Source organism: Bubalus kerabau, chromosome 1, assembly GCF_029407905.1.
Source record: "Bubalus kerabau isolate K-KA32 ecotype Philippines breed swamp buffalo chromosome 1, PCC_UOA_SB_1v2, whole genome shotgun sequence".
Taxonomy (NCBI): domain Eukaryota; kingdom Metazoa; phylum Chordata; class Mammalia; order Artiodactyla; family Bovidae; genus Bubalus; species Bubalus kerabau.
The window spans coordinates 244587824-244606350 of NC_073624.1; the positions used below are offsets into that span (position 1 = coordinate 244587824).

At 40.1% G+C, this 18527-nt stretch overlaps 1 protein-coding gene and 1 long non-coding RNA gene across 3 annotated transcripts in view; one reads left to right on the top strand and one right to left on the bottom strand.

The window, feature by feature from the left end:
- The window catches only part of LOC129637794 (uncharacterized), a 123024-nt gene extending 112115 nt beyond the window's left edge, over positions 1–10909 (bottom strand). The window contains exon 1 of the long non-coding RNA XR_008707575.1: positions 10635–10909. This is a non-coding gene — a long non-coding RNA (uncharacterized LOC129637794). The remainder of the gene's footprint in view (positions 1–10634) is intronic.
- A 45-nt stretch (positions 10910–10954) lies between these two features.
- Positions 10955–18358, top strand: CCNG1 (cyclin G1). Of its 2 annotated transcripts, XM_055562044.1 has the most exons (7): positions 10955–11162; positions 12418–12681; positions 14593–14846; positions 15407–15485; positions 15566–15664; positions 15879–16073; positions 17036–18358. In XM_055562044.1, the coding sequence occupies exons 2-6, from the start codon at positions 12418–12420 to the stop codon at positions 16068–16070; spliced, it is 888 nt and encodes a 295-aa protein (XP_055418019.1). In that variant the 5' UTR covers positions 10955–11162; the 3' UTR covers positions 16071–16073; positions 17036–18358. The 2 variants fall into 2 exon arrangements, with proteins under 2 accessions (XP_055418019.1, XP_055418025.1); XM_055562050.1 differs by lacking the exon at positions 12418–12681 and having other exon boundaries at positions 10956–11162.
- The last annotated feature ends 169 nt before the right edge of the window (positions 18359–18527 follow it).

Genomic DNA, 18527 nt, shown 5'->3' on the forward strand with positions numbered 1-18527 from the left:
TCTTGAATCCTGCAACAAGTCCTTTCCTTCAAGATCCCTTCACAGACTCCTGTTCCCTAGACTCCCTCCTCAGGCTTCTCTTACAATCTCCAATGGTCCCTAACTATTCTACTTCCATGAGTCAATCACCACCACCAGCCCCCATATTCTAATGAGTCTCAAAGTTATCTGTGGCACCAATGTTCCTCTGGATGCCTTTGGACATCTCCCCCTGGAATTTCCTCAGGCATCACTACTTCAACGTCTTCCCCCACAAACTTGGTCTCTTTTCCGATATTTTCTGATCTTAGCACATAAATAGACTTCTCCATTCAATTTTTGCCTGAACCAGAAATGTGAACATTATTCTTGACTCCTTCATCCAGATCTCCTAACCAGTCAAATCTAATCAATCACCACAATCCATCAGCTGGACCTTCTAAGGTCCCTTGAATCCATCTCCTTTCCATTCCCACTCTCACTCCCTCAGTTGAGTCTTCTAATTTTTTCCTAGGTTAGGGCCATGGCTCCTAATTGTTCTTCCTAACTCTACTCTTTCCTGTGGTCATGTATGGATGTGAGAGTTGGACTGTGAAGAAGACTGAGCGCCGAAGAATTGATGCTTTTGAACTGTGGTGTTGGAGAAGGCTCTTGAGAGTCCCTTGGACTGCAAGGAGATACAACCAGTCCATTCTAAAGGAGATCAGCCCTGGGATTTCTTTGGAAGGAATGATGCTAAAGCTGAAACTCCAGTACTTTGGCCACCTCATGCGAAGAGTTGACTCATGGGAAAAGACTCTGATGCTGGGAGGGATTGGGGGCAAGAGGAGAAGGGGACGACAGAGGATGGGATGGCTGGATGGCATCACTGACTCGATGGACGTGAGTCTGAGTGAACTCCGGGAGTTGGTGATGGACAGGGAGGTCTGGCATGCTGCGATTCATGGGGTCGCAAAGAGTCAGACACGACTGAGCGACTGATCTGATCTGATCTGATGTGAACTCTACTCTTGGTTCCCTCTTTCCAGTTTTCACACTGATGCCAAATGGTCATTCTAAAGCACAAATCCAATGTGGTATTCTCTTTAAATTCCATGGTTGGTTCCTAGAAGCCTTTAAAGTTCAACATCCCAATAATAGTATATATGACTACTGGTCCTTTAGGATAAGCAAATGCTTCATTCCCCATCTCATTGCTAAACACCCCTCAGACACCCTCCATGCTTTAGCCAGACTAATCTATATTTCACTTACAGAAATCTTAGTCTCTTTCCTCTGTGTCTTTGCACATACTGCTGCTTTTGTCTGCAATGTCCTTTGCACCAACCTCTTAATTTGGCTAAATCAAAACTCAGATCAAAAGTTAAAGAGTTAAAAGGTAAAGAAATGAGGAAAGTGGGTGACTCCAAGCAATTAAGGCCAATCTAGAGAATAAAGGTTCTGGCCTATGAGGTCCCTTATTCTAGTGCAATGCAAAGGAACAATAAAGCTAGATGAGAAAATTTCTCCAAAGAAAACATACAGATGGCCAAAAGGCACAAGAAAACATTCTCTAAATTATTAGAGAAATGCAAATCAAAACTACATAAGGTATCACCTCACTCTGGTCAGAATGGCCATCATCAAAAAATCTACAAACTACAAATGCTGGAGAAGGTGTGGAGAAAAGGGAATACTCTTGCACTACTGGAGGGAATGTAAGTTGATATGGACACTATGGAGATATGTGTCTATGGAGCCAGTATGGACAGTCCTTAAAAAAACTAAAAATAGAACAACCCCAGTACTGGGCATATACCCTGAGAAAATCATAATGTAGAAAAACACATGTACCCTGAAGTTCATTGCAGCACTATTTACAATAGCCAGGACATGGACACAATCTAAATGTCCATCAACAGATGAATGAATAAAGGAAATGTGGTACATACATGGGATAGTACATACATACAATGGAATATTACTCAGCCATAAAAAAGGATAAAATTGGGACATCTACAGAGATGTCGATGGACCTAGAGCTGTCATACAGAGTGTAATAAGTCAGAAAGAGAAAAACAAATACTGTATATTAACACATAAATGTGGGATCTAAAGAAATGGTACAGATAAACATGTGGAGGCCAGGAACAGAAATGCAGACATAGAGAAATGACATGTGGACAGGGGGTGAGGGGGAAGGGGAGGGTGGGATGAACTGGGAAAGTAGGATTAACATACAAACACTATCATGTGTAAAACAGGGATTTCCAAGGTGGCTCGGTGGTAAAGAATCCATCTACCAATGCAGGAGACTCAGGTTTGATTCCTGGGTTGGGAAGATTCCCTGGAGGAGGAAATGGGAACCCACTCCAGTATTCTTACCTGGAAAATCTTATGGACACAGGAGCCTGGTGGGCAACAGTCCATGGGGTCACAAAGAGTCAGACATGACTGAGCACACACACACGTGTGTAAAACAAATAGCTAGTGGGAACCTGCTATATAGTAAAAGGAACTCAGTTCAGTGCTCAGCTCCATGCTCTGTGAGCAGTGCGATGGTGGTGGGGTGAGAGGGAGGCCCAAGAGAAAGGGGATATATGTATACATATAGCTGTTTCAGTTCTTAGTATAGCAGAGACTAACACAACATTGTAAAGCAATTATACTCCAATAAAAAAGGAAAGTATTCATTTTCCAAACCTCAACTCTGTCAAAATTTTTTGTAGAGGGGTGTGTGCGTGTGCGTGTACATGCTTTTGTAAGGAAGGTTAGCAGCATAAAAAGATATCTGAATAAGGAAGGGAACTTATTCAGTTCAGTTCAGTTCACTTCAGTCGCTCAGTCATGTCCAACTCTTTGAGACCCCATGAATCGAAGCACGCCAGGCCTCCCTGTCCATCACCAACTCCCAGAGTTCACTCAGACTCACGTCTATCGAGTCAGTGATGCCATCCAGCCATCCCATCCTCTGTCATCCCCTTCTCCTCCTGCCCCCAATCCCTCCCAGCATCAGAGTCTTTTCCCATGAGCCAACTCTTTGCATGAGGTGGCCAAAGTACTGGAGTTTCAGCTTTAGCATCATTCCTTCCAAAGAACACCCAGGGCTGATCTCCTTTAGAATGGACTGGTTGGATCTCCTTGCAGTCCAAGGGACTCTCAAGAGTCTTCTCCAACACCACAGTTCAAAAGCATCAATTCTTCGGCACTCAGCTTTCTTCACAGTCCAACTCTCACATCCATACATAACCACAGGAAAAACTATAGCCTTGACTAGACGAACCTTTGTTGGCAAAGTAATGTCTCTGCTTTTGAATATGCTATCTAGGTTGGTCATAACTTTCCTTCCAAGGAGTAAGCGTCTTTTAATTTCATGGCTGCAGTCACCATCTGCAGTGATTTTGGAGCCCAGAAAAATAAAGTCTGACACTGTTTCCACTGGTTCCCCATCTATTTCCCGTGAAGTGATGGGACCAGATGCCATGATCTTCGTCTTCTGAATGTTGAGCTTTAAGCCAACTTTTTCACTCTCTTCTTTCACTTTCATCAAGAGGCTTTTGAGTTCCTCTTCACTTTCTGCCATAAGGGTGGTGTCATCTGCATATCTGAGGTTATTGATATTTCTCCCGGCTATCTTGATTCCAGCTTGTGCTTCTTCCAGCCCAGCGTTTCTCATGATGTACTCTGCATGGAAGTTAAATAAGCAGGGTGACAATATACAGCCTTGACGTTCTCCTTTTCCTATTTGGAACCAGCCTGTTGTTCTATGTCCAGTTCTAACTGTTGCTTACTGACCTGTATATAGGTTTCTCAAGAGGCAGGTCAGGTGGTCTGGTATTCCCATCTCGTTCAGAATTTTCCACAGTTTATTGTCACCCACACAGTCGAAGGCTTTGGCATAGTCAATAAAGCAGAAATAGCTGTTTTTCTGGAACTCTTTTGCTTTTTCGATGAGCCAGCGGATGTTGGCAATTTGATCTCTGGTTCCTCTGCCTTTTCTGAAACCAGCTTGAACATCTGAAAGTTCACAGTTCACGTATTGTTGAAGCCTGGCTTGGAGAATTTTGAGCATTACTTTACTAGCATGTGAGATGAGAGCAATTGTGCGGTAGTTTGAGCATTCTTTGGCATTGCCTTTCTTTGGGATTGGAATGAAAACTGACCTTTCCAGTCCTGTGGCCACTGCTGAGTTTTCCAAATTTGCTGGCATATTGAGTGAAACACTTTCACAGCATCGTCTTTCAGGACTTGAAAGAGCTCAACTGGAATTCCATCACCTCCACTAGCTTTGTTCGCAGTGATGCTTTCTAAGGCCCACTTGACTTCACATTCCAGAATGTCTGGCTCTGAGTGACCATACCATCATGATTATCTTGGTTGTGAAGATCTTTTTTGTACAGTTCTTCTGTGTGTTCTTGCCACCTGTTCTTAATATCTTCTGCTTCTGTTAGGTCCATACCACTTCTGTCCTTTATCAAGCTCATTTTTGCATGAAATGTTCCCTTAGTATCTCTAATTTTCTTGCAGAGATCTCTAGTCTTTCCCATTCTGTTGTTTTCCTCTATTTCTTTGCATTGATCACTGAAGAAGGCTTTCCTATCTCTTCTTGCTATTCTTTGGAACTCTGCATTCAGAGGCTTATATCTTTCCTTTTCTCCTTTGCTTTTTGCTTCTCTTCTTTTCACAACTATTTGTAAGGCCTCCCCAGACAGCCATTTTGCTTTTTTGCATTTCTTTTCCATGGGGATGGTCTTGATCCCTGTCTCCTGTACAATGTCATGAACCTCCATCCATAGTTCATCAGGCACACTCTCAGATCTAGTCCCTTCAATCTATTTCTCACTTCCACTGTATAATCATAAGGGATTTGATTTAGGTCATACCTGAATGGTCTAGTGGTTTTCCCTACTTTCTTCAACTTAAGCCTGAATTTGGCAATAAGGAGTCATGATCTGAGCCACAGTCAGCTCCCGGTCTTGTTTTTGCTGACTGTATAGAGCTTCTCCATCTTTGGCTGCAAAGAATATAATCAGTCTGATTTTGGTGTTGACCATCTGGTGATGTCCATGTGTAGAGTCTTCTCTTGTGTTGTTGGAAGAGGATGTTTGCTATGACCAGTGCGTTCTCTTGACAAAATTCTATTAGCCTTTGCCCTGCCTCATTCCATATTCCAAGACCAAATTTGCCTGTTACTGCAGGTGTTTCTTGACTTCCTACTTTTGGTTTCCAGTACCCTATAATGAAAAGGACATCTTTTTTGGCTGTTAGTCCTAAAAGGTCTTGTAGGCTTCATAGAACCGTTCAACTTCAGCTTCTTCGGCATTACTGGTTGGGGCATAGACTTGGATTACCGTGATATTGAATGGGTTGCTTTGCAAACGAATAGAGATCATTCTGTCGTTTTTGAGATTGCATCCAAGTACTGCATTTCAGAGTCTTTTGTTGACTATGGTGGGTACTCCATTTCTTCTAAGGGATTCCTGCCTGCAGTAGTAGATATAATGGTCATCTGAGTTAAATTCACCCATTCCAGTCCATTTTAGTTCACTGATTCCTAGAACATCGACGTTCACTCTTGCCATCTCCTGTTTGACCACTTCCAATTTGCCTTGATTCATGGACCTGACATTCCAGGTTCTTATGCAGTATTGCTCTTTACAGCATCAGACCTTGCTTCTATCACCAGTCACATCCACAACTGGGTATTCTTTTTGCTTTGGCTCCATCCCTTCATTCTTTCCTGAGTTATTTCTCCACTGATCTCCAGTAGCATATTGGGCACCTACTGACCTGGGGAGTTTCTCTTTCAGTATCCTGTCATTTTGCCTTTTCATACTGTTCATCGGATTATCAAGGCAAGAACACTGAAGTGGTTTGCCATTCCCTTCTCCAGTGGGAACTTATTATCCATCCCCAATCCGTCCTTCTCCTACCAAAGCAGCAGACCCCAGAGACACCTTCAAAAAAGAAACAGATGGCCCCTGGAGAATTACCCAGCTGATCCTTCCAACCACTATCGTCACAGAGAACAACGATCAACACACCCTACTGCCCAAAATCGTTAACATTTTTAATCTGAGACTACAGAACACAATGGTCTGGCATCCAGAAAGTCCTCAATAAATATGCATTGAATGCTGGACAAACAGAAAGTAAAAGGACAGCATGGGCAAAATGGTAATGAGTATTGAAGTTGAGGAGTCAGTTTACAATGTTACAACTTTTTTTTAATACTGTAAAATCAAAATTCAAGTTTTTTGTTAAGTATATTTGTGTGTGTGTGTGTGTGTGTGTGTGTGTGTGTGTGTGCCCACGCACACACACATTCAGTAGCTCAATCAAGTGTGACTTTTTGCGACCTTATGGACTGTAGCCCACCAGACTCCTCTGTCCATGGAATTTTCCTGGCAAAAATACTGGAGTAGGTTGCCAAACACTAGGGTTGGTTGCCATTTTCTACTCCCAGGGATCTTTCTGACCCAGGGATTGAACCTGCATCTCTTGGGTCTCCTGTATTGGCAGGCAGATTCTTCACCACTGCACCACCTGGGAAGCCGTGTTAAGTACATTTAGTAAACAGTAAAACAGTTAAGCATATGTAGCAACTAAGAAATATACAAGATATTCCTCATTTCTCAAGATAATATCACAGTTGTTAGAGGACTAAATAAGGTCATGTGTGTTTAAGTTTAGCACATGGGAAATACGTAATAAACATAAACTCTTGACTATTGGCTGATCTTTGCTTTGTGCCCTGTACTCAACAGAGTCTATGGCCATTAGACTAAATACAAGCAAGTGGAAGATCTCCATCCAATGTCTCCAGGTATCTTTATATAACCAGGCAGTGGTTACTTGACAAAGTTTATTTTTCCAGTGAATATCTCAATTAATTGGAAAGGGTGACTTTATCTGAGGTAGCTAGAATCTCTCAAAGGCAAGATATAATTGAAATTACCAGTCTATTTTATTTTTTATATATATATAATTTTATATATTGTACAATTTTATATGATGTATAATAAATATATAATTTTATTTATATAATATATATTGTGTAAAATTTATAGATATAATTTTATATAATATTATATATATATATTTAACTGGGCATTCTTTATTTTAATTTTGTTTTTATTGGCATATAATCACTTTACAATGTTGTGGGAGTTTCTGCACTACTACAGAGTGAGTCACTTCCCAGGTGGCACTAGTGGTAAAGAACCCGCCTGTCAATGCAGGAGACATAAGAGACTTGGGTTCAATTCCTGGGTCACGAGGATCCCTTGGAGGCGGGCATGGCAACCCACTCCAGTATTGTTGCCTGGAGGATCCCATGGACAGAGAAGCCAGGAGGGCTCCGGTCCATAGGGTCGCAAAGAGTCAGATATGACTGAGCACACACACACACAAAGTGAATCAGCTATATGTATACATATATCCCCTCTCCTTTGGACCTCCCTCTGACTCCCCCCTCCATGCCACCCGTCTTGGTCACCACGGGTACCAAGTTGAGCTTCCTGAGCTATATAGCAGGTTTCCACTCTATTTTACAAATGATAGTAATCTGATTTCTATGTATCCTTTTCCCTGCCTTTCCATCACCACCCAAACTATACACAATTTCTCAGCCCCAAACTATCCCAGAGATCAACAAAGACTGCGTGAAGCCACGATCTAGCAAGTTCTCTTCTAAGACAGAGCAGATGCACCAGAGAACATCTGGATACATGGGGGGGGGCTGTAATAAGTAGTTTCCAGGAAGGATCAGGAAGTAGAGGGGAAGACAATTCAGCTGTGATCCCTTTGATCCTCATTTTTTTGGCCCTCGTCACTGTTGGACAAGCCTACATTCCGAAGTTCTGGACATATGTCAGAGAGCCTCAACAGAAGGAGAAGTGCAAAGATTCCTCCAGTCTCCAGGATAGAAGCAGAACCAAGGAGGAAGTTCCCACAGCTAGGGCAGCATTTGACAAGCCATCAATGTTTACCTGCTTGTTATAATTTTTTGCTGCTCGAGGTACTTCAATAGTCTGTAATGTAGAGAGTATGATTAAAGCCTCCTCTTACTGTATTGGATTTTTGCCCAGCCTTAAGGCCATTATTCTGAGCTTTGGTTCTTCCTGCACTTAACTGTTGATGGAGAAGGAAGTATGAAACTGACAGCTGAATATATCACTGAGCCTAGAAAATAGCCTGGAAGTCAGTCCTTTAAAAGATTCCCGATAGTCTCATCACTCAACCTACAAGTCTTTAAAAATAAAATCACAGTTAACAAAAGGCTCATTTTTTTTTTCTTTTACAGTAGTACATAACTGTCTTACACTTGCACATTTTGCTAATTAGGATTTTTAAGTTATTTAAATGACAGTCTGTATTCTATTATCAAATAAAAATGACAGTGGAGGTGAGAGGTTAGGAGAAAAGGTAAAAAATGTTCATTTGATTTGATTTATATTTAATCAATGCTTCTTCAGTACTACTGAAACAGTTTTTTTCATACAGGGAATTTCAGGTTTTAATAAAAAGTAATAATAAGATCATAATGTAAGAGAAACATTTTTATTACATAAACAGTGATATATTACCTAAGGCTGCTGTGAAAATTTTAAGTATAAAAGGCATAGAAATTAATACATGCACTTTAGATACTTTTATTAGTGTTAAGTAAACAATTCTACTGGAGATGGAAATGGCAACCCACTCCAGTATTCTTGCCAAGAGAACGAATGGACAGAGGAGCCTGGTGGGCTACAGTCCACGGATTTGCAAAGAGTCAGACATGACTTAGCAACTAAACAACAACAATAACAAATAATTCTAACAATCTGATTCTAGAAGACTAAGTCTAAAATAGATAAAACAGAATTAAATACATCCTTTAGCAAAACATTTCAAAAGAAATGTTAGCAATAAAGGATACTATTTATCAAGTACTTACTGTGCTCTGGGCATAATGCCTACCTCTTTTTGTACTTTGTATTATTTAATCCTCCTGACAGCACTATGAATAAAGTGTATTTAGCTCCTATTTTTTTTAAGAAACGACAATGGAAACTCAATGTGATTAAAAAGTTGCTAAAAGTCTAAAACCTAGTTAGTAATCTGTGACTTCAAAACAAATCGGTTTATATTATCCACAAAACCACAGGTTCCACAAGGGCAGGAACTAGTATATCCCATCCTCCACTGGCATACAATACGTCTTCAGTAAATAGTTAAAGAGTGCATATATATATATATATATATATATATATACACACACACACCTATATTCCTAATTTGGTTCCTAACTGGTTCCTTTGTTACTAAAGGAGAAATATGTACATTTGTAAACTCACGCATTACTGTAAAAAGAATTTTTTTTAATGTTTTAACGGAGAAGGCAATGGCACCCCACTCCAGTACTCTTGCCTGGAAAATCCCATGGACGGAGGAGCCTGGTAGGCTGCAGTCCATGGGGTCGCTGAGAGTCAGACATGACGGAGCGACTTCCCTTTCACTTTTCACTTGCATGCATTGGAAAAGGAAATGACAACCCACTCCAGTGTTCTTGCCTGGAGAATCCCAGGGACGGGGGAGCCTGGTGGGCTGCCGTCCATGGGGTTACACAGAGTCGGACACGACTAAAGTAACTTAGCAGCAGCAGTAGCAGCAAATGTTTTAAATTGCCCTTTTATACTCATTTCATGAGTTCATTTTCAAGGAGGACCAAGGACCCTTCCTTGGTCGGACCTTTGACAAACGGAGCTTTGACAAACGGACCCAGTGATGCTTTAGCGATAATATTTTTGAGGCATTAACTTTTTCTCCCTGGTTTTCCCTACCCTTTTCTCCTCATAACTCTGCCCCCGTTTCAAGGCTTGGTTCTGCGTCATTTGCCTGTCATTTGCCTCGGGGAAGCACCTGGCAGGGCAAACAACAGAGATGTCCTTTCAGATTCTCATTTTTTCAAAACCCAGGTAGCCACTAACCAGGAAGAGGCCATGAGAACAGAGACGTCAAAGTACATACAGTCCATGAGAAATGATAACCAACTCCTCCTTCTCCAATCCTCAACCCCTTTTTAATGCAGATCCTTCGCATTTGTGAGAATAGGGAAAAAAGGAGGGAAGGAGTCCAAGAACGCTTCAAACTAATTATTTTCCCACTTACCAGGCAGAGGCTCACAAGCAGAGATTAAGTTCATGGCCAGTAAATAAAAAGAATAATATCGCTTCACATACGGGATCTGTGGACTCAGATTTTTAATCACTGCAATCATTCTGGTCTACTCATTCCTCTTAAGGGTCAACCACATACCTTTCGTTTTAAGCCACTATAGAACTACCAACTTTTCTAATTCGTTCACAATTCAAATTCAGGAAATTCAGGAAGACCAAGAATCTATGTAGCCCAACTCCACTCTTCGATTAAATTTTACAAAAAGCAAAATAAGGCAAGGACCCAGTGATTTCCAAAGCGCACATGGGGAAACTTCTAGAAACTTCACAAACCACACCACAGAAAACCCACCACCTCTCCATCTGTAAAGAAAAATAGGGGTTTCACTTTTTTGTTAGAACTAGCCACTGTGAAAGACAGCAGAACCACTCTACTAAACGGAACTGAATGAAAACTCCCAGTACATTCTGGAACGATATTCCGGCCAATCCTTTTGCCAGCTGAGGCCTTACCCGGGCCTGGGTTAGTGAACGCAGCGGTTAACTCCTCCTCTTCATCGAAGACACTTGGGGAAATCCTCCAATGAGAGACGCTTAGAGGCAGGGGCGTGGTCTCAAGGGGCGGAGAATTTGACTCCGGGGATAAGGAAAAACGTGTGCTGATTGGCCGGACATCTTCCCTCTACTGACCAGCCCTCTTTGGACAGCGGGAGCCATCCATCAAAAGACTTACACCAATTAGCGGGGAAATGCTTCCCATTTCCCCACCTCCCATCGCAGCGAGAAAGCCCCGCCCTCCAATATATTACTCGGAAGGCCAGGCGCGGCCCCTTCGGCTCCGAACTGGCCCAGAAAAGGGCAGTGTCGTCTCGGCGGCGCTGCAGAAACCCCCACCCAAGACGGCTCCCCCTCCCCGGGCCTGTCCCCTCTTGCCCGCGAGTCCTCTCGCCTCGTAGGCCTCTCGGATCTAATATCGTGGGGTGAGGTGAGAGCAGGCCCGGGGAGGGTGGTTACCGCTGAGGAGCTGCAGTCGCGATCAAGGTGAGCTGGGATTTCGGGGTTGATTGCAGGGTGCAGCTACGGAGCAGGGTTGGGGGCGCGGGGTGGGGGTAAGGGGCCGGGGTGGAGGGTTCGCCTCGCGCCCTTTTCCTCGGTTAACTTTAGACCGAGCAACAAGTTCAGGCTAGTCCGAGCCTGGAGGGGCGGGGCCAGATTAGACCTCCCTAGGCGTCTTAATGTCAAGTTGGCGTGGTCCCAGGCACCAGCCCGGGGGCGAAAGAGTTGGATCCCTGAAGATTGTGATTCCACATTTGTCCACCTCTTCCGTCGCTCAACCCTGAAGATGCTTTGCTTCCTGCCTTTCGGTTGTTGTGGAGAGGGACTGTCCATATATCTTGTGCCTGGGGCATAGTGGGCGTTCAGTATTGCCCTAAATTAATGAAACTCCCAGGTTGCTCTTTCAGGATGGATTAGCCTCCTGTTCCCACTGCGTGTGCTCTTAACACCTGAGTTTCCTTTCGTAACATCAATAAAAGTTAACAGTTGCTGAACACTGAGTGCCAAGCACTATGCTAAACTCTTTAGTTGAATCATCTTGTTTACTCTTAACAGCCATTTAAAGACGCAGATATTGCCTCGTTTTACAGACTATAAATAAGCTCGTTAATATTGCCCAGGTGTTTATTAGGCACCTATTATATGTGCTAGATACCTGTGTACCTGAAACTGAACGTGTTAGTCACTCAGTCGTGTCCGATTCTTTGCGACCCTATAGACTGTCGCCCGCCAGGCTCGGGCGTTCATGGAATTCTCCAAGCAAGAATACTGGAGTGGGTAGCCATACCCTCTCCACAGGATCTTCCCAACCCAGAGATCGAACTCGTTTCTCTTGCGTAGCAAGCAATATATTACTCATTTCACATAAGTCTATGAAATGGGTAATAACCTATTAACAGATTAGGAATTGAGGACTAAGAAAAATTGACTAACTTGAATAGTTCACATTGTTACTAAGCGGCAGAATACATACTACCGTCTAATTTCAAAGTTTGGGCATGAAGATTAGCATTTATTTATTTTTATTCATTAATTTTTTTTTTGAAAAGGCCGTCTAGGAAGTCACAATTTAGGATGGATGTAACCAACTGGTTGGGGAGGGGGAGAATAACAGATGGCCCTTTGCAATGACTGAGATTCACTAATAGCATTGAGAGAGGGGAGGCTTGTGTTATAAGGCACCTGGCAGGACAGGAAGGGCTGTTCTTTCACTCCTTTCTGGGCTTTGTTCTATATATAGATGATAGAGGTACTGACAACAACTGACTCTCAGAAACTGCTACACCAGCTGAATGCCCTGTTGGAACAGGAGTTGAGATGTCAGCCAAAGGTCTGCGGCTTGAGACTAATTGAATCTGCACATGATAATGGCCTTAGAATGACTGCAAGACTGAGGGACTTTGAAGTAAAAGATCTTCTTAGTCTAACTCAGTTCTTTGGCTTTGACACGGAGACATTTTCTCTAGCTGTGAATTTACTGGACAGATTCCTGTCTAAAATGAAGGTATGTTTAAAGCTGCATTACCCTGAGTATTTCGTGATTTTGCTCAATGTGTTTTGGAGATGGTATTGCCAGCTTTGGGCTGGTATTCATAACTTGACCATTTTTTTGTTGTTTTCGGCAAGTAACCAAAACGTTGTGGTAATTCTGTGTGCTATAGCATTGATGAATATTCTTCCTTTTAATCAAGAGTAATGCATCAGCTATTAAACTTAACTTCTGACATTGAATAATAGTCTAATATCAAATCATTGTAAAGCCTCCCAGTAGGAGAGCTGGCTGTTGTAAAATTTTTTAAGTCTTGTTTGATAGTCTGGGTATTTTCATTTGTTTACTGTTGTTTTTAAGAAATGTGTTAAAGGCAGAATGCTAGATTGTGGGTTAAAAATTAGAATTTGTTTTTTTTTTCCTTTTTGTTCATGATGTCTACCATCTGATCAGTAGAGTATATTTCTTGATCTTTGTTCATATATAATAAAGTTCCAACTGGTTTAGCCTTACATTTACCCAAGTCATGCCTATGCTTGGCATTTCCAGCCTAAGTTTGCATATAGTAGAGAGTATCTTCTGAAGGAGCAGATACACAGTTGTTACCCTGTATTGGATAAGCAGGACATCTGTGTAGCTTTCAGAGTTTAATTATTAAAAATACATCTGACTTCTCGGTGTCCATGGTTGTTGGTAGATAATGAGATAATGTGACACTTAAAATGAAACTCATGTTTTATTCAAAGTACCTAACAGAATACAACATATATGGAAAGAGCTCAATGTTTGTTGAATGGTTCAAGAAACTTGTTCAACAGTCTAATTAAACAACTCTTTTAGACACCATGTGTAGGCACTACCTTTAATTCTAAATGTGTCACAGGTGAATGACATGCATCTGTTCCTTAAGTATATTATAATCTTAGTGGGAGTAATGGTTGCACTTATAACTATCATTAGTACAAGGAATAATAAGAAAAGAATTACATTATACTTCAAACGAAATATAAATATATTGCTGAAGGGGTTCTAAGAAGAGGAGAGCCCAAATACTGGTAAAAGCTTTTTAAAGCTTCAGTTGAGCTGAAACTTAAAGTGGATTGAGGGCTTCCCTGGTGGCTCAGTGGTAAAAAATCCACCTGCCCATGCAGGAGACTGGGGTTCAACCCCTGGTCTGGTAAGATCTCACATGCGGCCACACAACTAAGCTCATGTGCCAGAGCTACTGAGCCTGTGGTCTAGACCCCAGAAGCCGCACACCCTGGAGCCCATGCACTGCAACAGAGAAGCCACCACAATGAGAAGCCCACACACCACAATGAAGAATAGGCCCCATTCTCCACAGCTAGAGAGAGCCCGCACAGCAAGGAAGACTCAGCATAGCCAAAATAAAGCTTTTTAAATAAACTGGATAGAATTTTGATTGTAGACATTCAGAAAATGATGGACAAATTTAAAAGCTTGGTAGTGAATAGAGCTTTACAGGTAGAGTAAACAGTATGTGTCACGGTACTTAAAAACATTTCACAAGTATTACTACAAAGAAAACAGCCTGGAAAAACACAACATTCTAAAAAGAAATTTTGTGTATAAGCTGTAAGATATTTCAATCCTCATATGAGTCTTTGACCAAATAACTTACTGCTTATCATTCTTCAGTGATTTAAAAAACCAAAAGAACTAAGAATTGTTACATGCTAAAGCCAAACAGTACACTGAAACTTACTCCATTTACTCAAAAATTGGTTCCAAGTGGGTGCATATGGTTAACAGCCTACAGTTGAGGCATCAGTGAATCTTGCTAAGTCCTTTGCCACTGAGAAATTCACCTCACAAATACATTTTTCAAAGTGATGGGTCTGAGTTCTAGATTATACTTTTTTTTTTAATTGAAATAAGATAGAGATGGACTTATTGTCTTTTCAGGTACAGCCCAAGCACCTTGGGTGTGTTGGACTAAGCTGCTTCTATCTGGCTGTAAAATCAACAGAAGAGGAAAGGAATGTCCCATTGGCAACTGACTTGATCCGAATAAGCCAGTACAGGTTCACGGTTTCAGACTTGATGAGAATGGAGAAGATTGTATTGGAGAAGGTGTGTTGGAAAGTCAAAGCTACTACTGCCTTTCAGTTTCTACAGCTCTATTACTCACTCCTTCAAGAGAACGTGCCACATGAAAGGTATGTGAGCTTTGTTTTCAACAAAGGAGATGTAGAAACCAGAATATTATCTGAATGTTTCATAAAATCAGTATGCTGGGAGAATTTCAATCAAGTAAAATGACAGCTAAGCCCCTTGAGTTTCACTTTACTCTCCAGCAAAAGTGAGGAGACATTCAGTCAAAAGTAGCTTCTTGGAGTCTTTGAATTCTTAAAATGGTAAAGTCTTTAACATTACATTTTCCATTTATAGGCTAGTTAACTTACAGAACCTAATAGACAAGCATCTAACATGAATTTATGGAAAAAGAAACTTTCAATTCAAAAATAGATTTATTAAAATGAAAAGAAACCTTGGTAGTTGTAGAATAAATTTTTCTTTTTTGGCCCAAATTATTTAAAATTCATCTATGGTATCCTTAAGTTAATGTCTCTGAAGGAAGGAAACTTCTTCACATAATTCATTTTTCTATGATAAGTGTGCATAATCTTCACTTTAAAATTGACTTCATTATTTTTCTAAAAATTTCTTTTGATTTGATGTAAAATTACCTACATAAAATTTCATTTTCTCTTTAAAGGAAGAGTAGCCTTAATTTTGAAAGACTAGAAGCCCAACTTAAGGCATGTTACTGCAGGATCATATTTTCTAAAGCAAAGGTAAATATTTTATAAAGATTAAATTTGTTTATATACCTATTTTCATATTCAACATTTACTTTAAAATGAATCTCTTTTAGCCGTCTGTGTTGGCATTGTCTATCATCGCATTGGAGATCCAAGCACAGAAGTATATAGAGTTAACAGAAGGAGTAGAACATCTTCAGAAACATTCCAAGGTATGTCAAGGTCATAGCCTAAATCCTATTCACAGCTGTAAAAAAAACTAAACCACTTGTTCCTAAAGTAAAGTGAGATGTCATGTGTTTGCTTGAAACTTAAGTAACTTAAATTTTTTTTGATAAGGAAAGACATGTTAATAAGATTGTAATTATTAATTACTATAATGAAAACTATAGGACTATTAACATTTTTTTTTTAATTTACGTACAGATCAGTGGCAGAGATTTGACTTTCTGGCAAGAGCTTGTATCCAAGTGTTTAGCTGAATATTCATCGAACAAGTGTGCCAAACCAAATGTTCAGAAGTTGAAATGGATTGTTTCTGGGCGTACTGCACGGCAACTGAGGCATAGTTACTACAGGATAACCCACCTTCCAACAATTCCTGAAACGGTCCCTTAATTGGTAAATGTGGTTTGTAGTTATCCTCCACGTTAGAGAAAATTTTCTAATGCTATATAATTTTCTTCTACAATTCAAGAATATAAGTCTGAATTATTTTCAAAATAAACAAAATGGAGTTGGAATAGCAAAGGGGAAAATGACCTCACTGATCTAATCAGCTAATATTTGAGGGCATTTACTACATTCGTGGAGGAAATGGCAATCCACCCCAGTCTTCTTGCCAGGAAAATCCCATGGACGTATGAGCCTGGTGGGGTCCATGGGGTCACAAAGAGTTTGACCCAAATTAGTGACCAAGCACACTACATTCAAGGTATCAATACAACATCCCAAGAGTAAGGAATTATCTAAACTTTGAAATATACGTTAGCCATTTCATTAAATTATCAGCTTACAAAGCCACATCCTCCTTAATAATGTAAACTTTAAAAGTAGCACTAAAACAGTGTTTTGTTTTTTTCTAATTGCATATTATTTTGTTACATGTAGACTCCACCTTTATTTCACTTAAAGTTACACAAGCCTGAGTAAAAGAACAGGACCAAAATTTTGAACCATACATTGAACTAATTTGAGACTATTAGCTTACTAGGAAAATCAGTATGAACTTGGGTGTTATACTTAAAGAAAAATAAGTTAGGACAGGTGGTTTCTACACTGGGTCTTTGGAAACTGCCAGGGTGTCTCAGCACTGTAGTTGTGTATCATTGCTCTAAGAGTTGAACAGTGGAAAGTATTTACATGCATAAAAAATGTAAACCTCCTCAGGAATATATGATAGACTTTCTTACCATCTAAGTTTAACTCAACAGTGGTGATTTAACTTTCTTCCTACCAAAACTAAATGTGAACATAGAACACATCTACATAAGACATGATTATGAATCTTAGATATTTTAACAGGTAGTAAAATTTGTGTTTGGCAGACTTCTGATAACTTGGTTTATTTGTTTGTTAAATAGGATGATTACAGCAACAAAAAACTTCTGAAGCCTTTCTCCACAATCCTGAGCTGTGGATTCCATAATATAACGGATTTAAGCTGTGAAGCCTCAAAACATCACAACTAGATTAGCATCGGTGTTCTCAGATTTGGGAAAACTGCCTAATTAACATTACCCTATAGTGGAATTACTCAAATTTGAATTCACCTATGAAACATACAAATCAAAATAACAGTATAAATGTGAAATGCAAATGACAAGCCTGGAAAGGTAAACTGTGAATCTTCATTTCTGACATTGATCCAAGTTTCTATATTGGGTCAATATATTGTATTTAGGTGGTGTTTAAAAAGGGTAACCTACTTAAATTTAAACTATGAGGTTTACATCAAAACCACCATTTCACAAATGCACTTTTTAAGGCACAATAAGGGTCACTATTCTAGACAGTGAGAATAGTTAGTTTCTTGGCACCTATAATGCAAGTAGTTATTAACCCAGAGATGTGGACCTTACTGCTATATAGAAATCCCATTTAAATTTGAGGGCATTTATGTAAAGCAAAACTACCAACTCGTTAATTTTGGCATGTTATCTTTAATATTTTTCTAGAAAACAGGTGATGTTTGTATCCATGATTTTAAAAGTTTTATACAAAATTTACTGCCTCAGTCTAGTCCCATCAAGAAAATTAGTTTTTACTGTACTAGTAACTCAAAACAAATTAGCATCACTCTGAAAACTTTTTAACACTCCATCAGTTTTTACTGAGGACTCTTTTTATAAAACTTGGTTCTAACTTAGAATTTTGCTTAAAAGGAAGAGAATATACTTACATTAATTGCCCCTACTGTGTGCCAAAAGCAAGTATTAAGAAAGTAGGCATCTTCGTAATTATAAGGTTGCTGAGGTGTAGTGTTTGGAGATCTACAGGGTTAAAGTGTTGCAGAGAGTTACTCAATGCAGTGTGTAGCCTGAATCCATCCAGGATGGCTGTACCCAATTTTGACATCATTTTATGGTTATAGAGGCATTAGAAAATGAACCAAAGAACCACAGTGTATCTTATACTTTGGTAAACCATGTTTTATGGATAACTTTACAGTTTTTCCAAAATACTGATAAATTTCAATATTTTAAATACATCAGTGTTAATTTTGAGTTGCCAGAGGTAACCTAACCAACTCCCATTATGTTTTGGTACTAAGGGATATACCTTTCAATAAAGTTACTGAAATGCATTCCTTTGCCAGGTGGTTTTCTATTTGTTTCTCTTCTAATGTAATTAACTATTTTGGCAATGTGATAATAGCACCACAATAAAAAGCTGTCTCCACTCACTTTCAATTTAGCACTAAAGTAAGATGCATGGTGGGCTTCCCTGGTGGCTAACTGGTGAAGAATCCTGCCAATGCAGGAAGGCATAGGTTTGATCCCTGGTCTGGGAATATCCCCTAGAGAAGGAAATGGCAACCTGGGAAACTGTATTCTTGCCTGGGAAATCCCATGG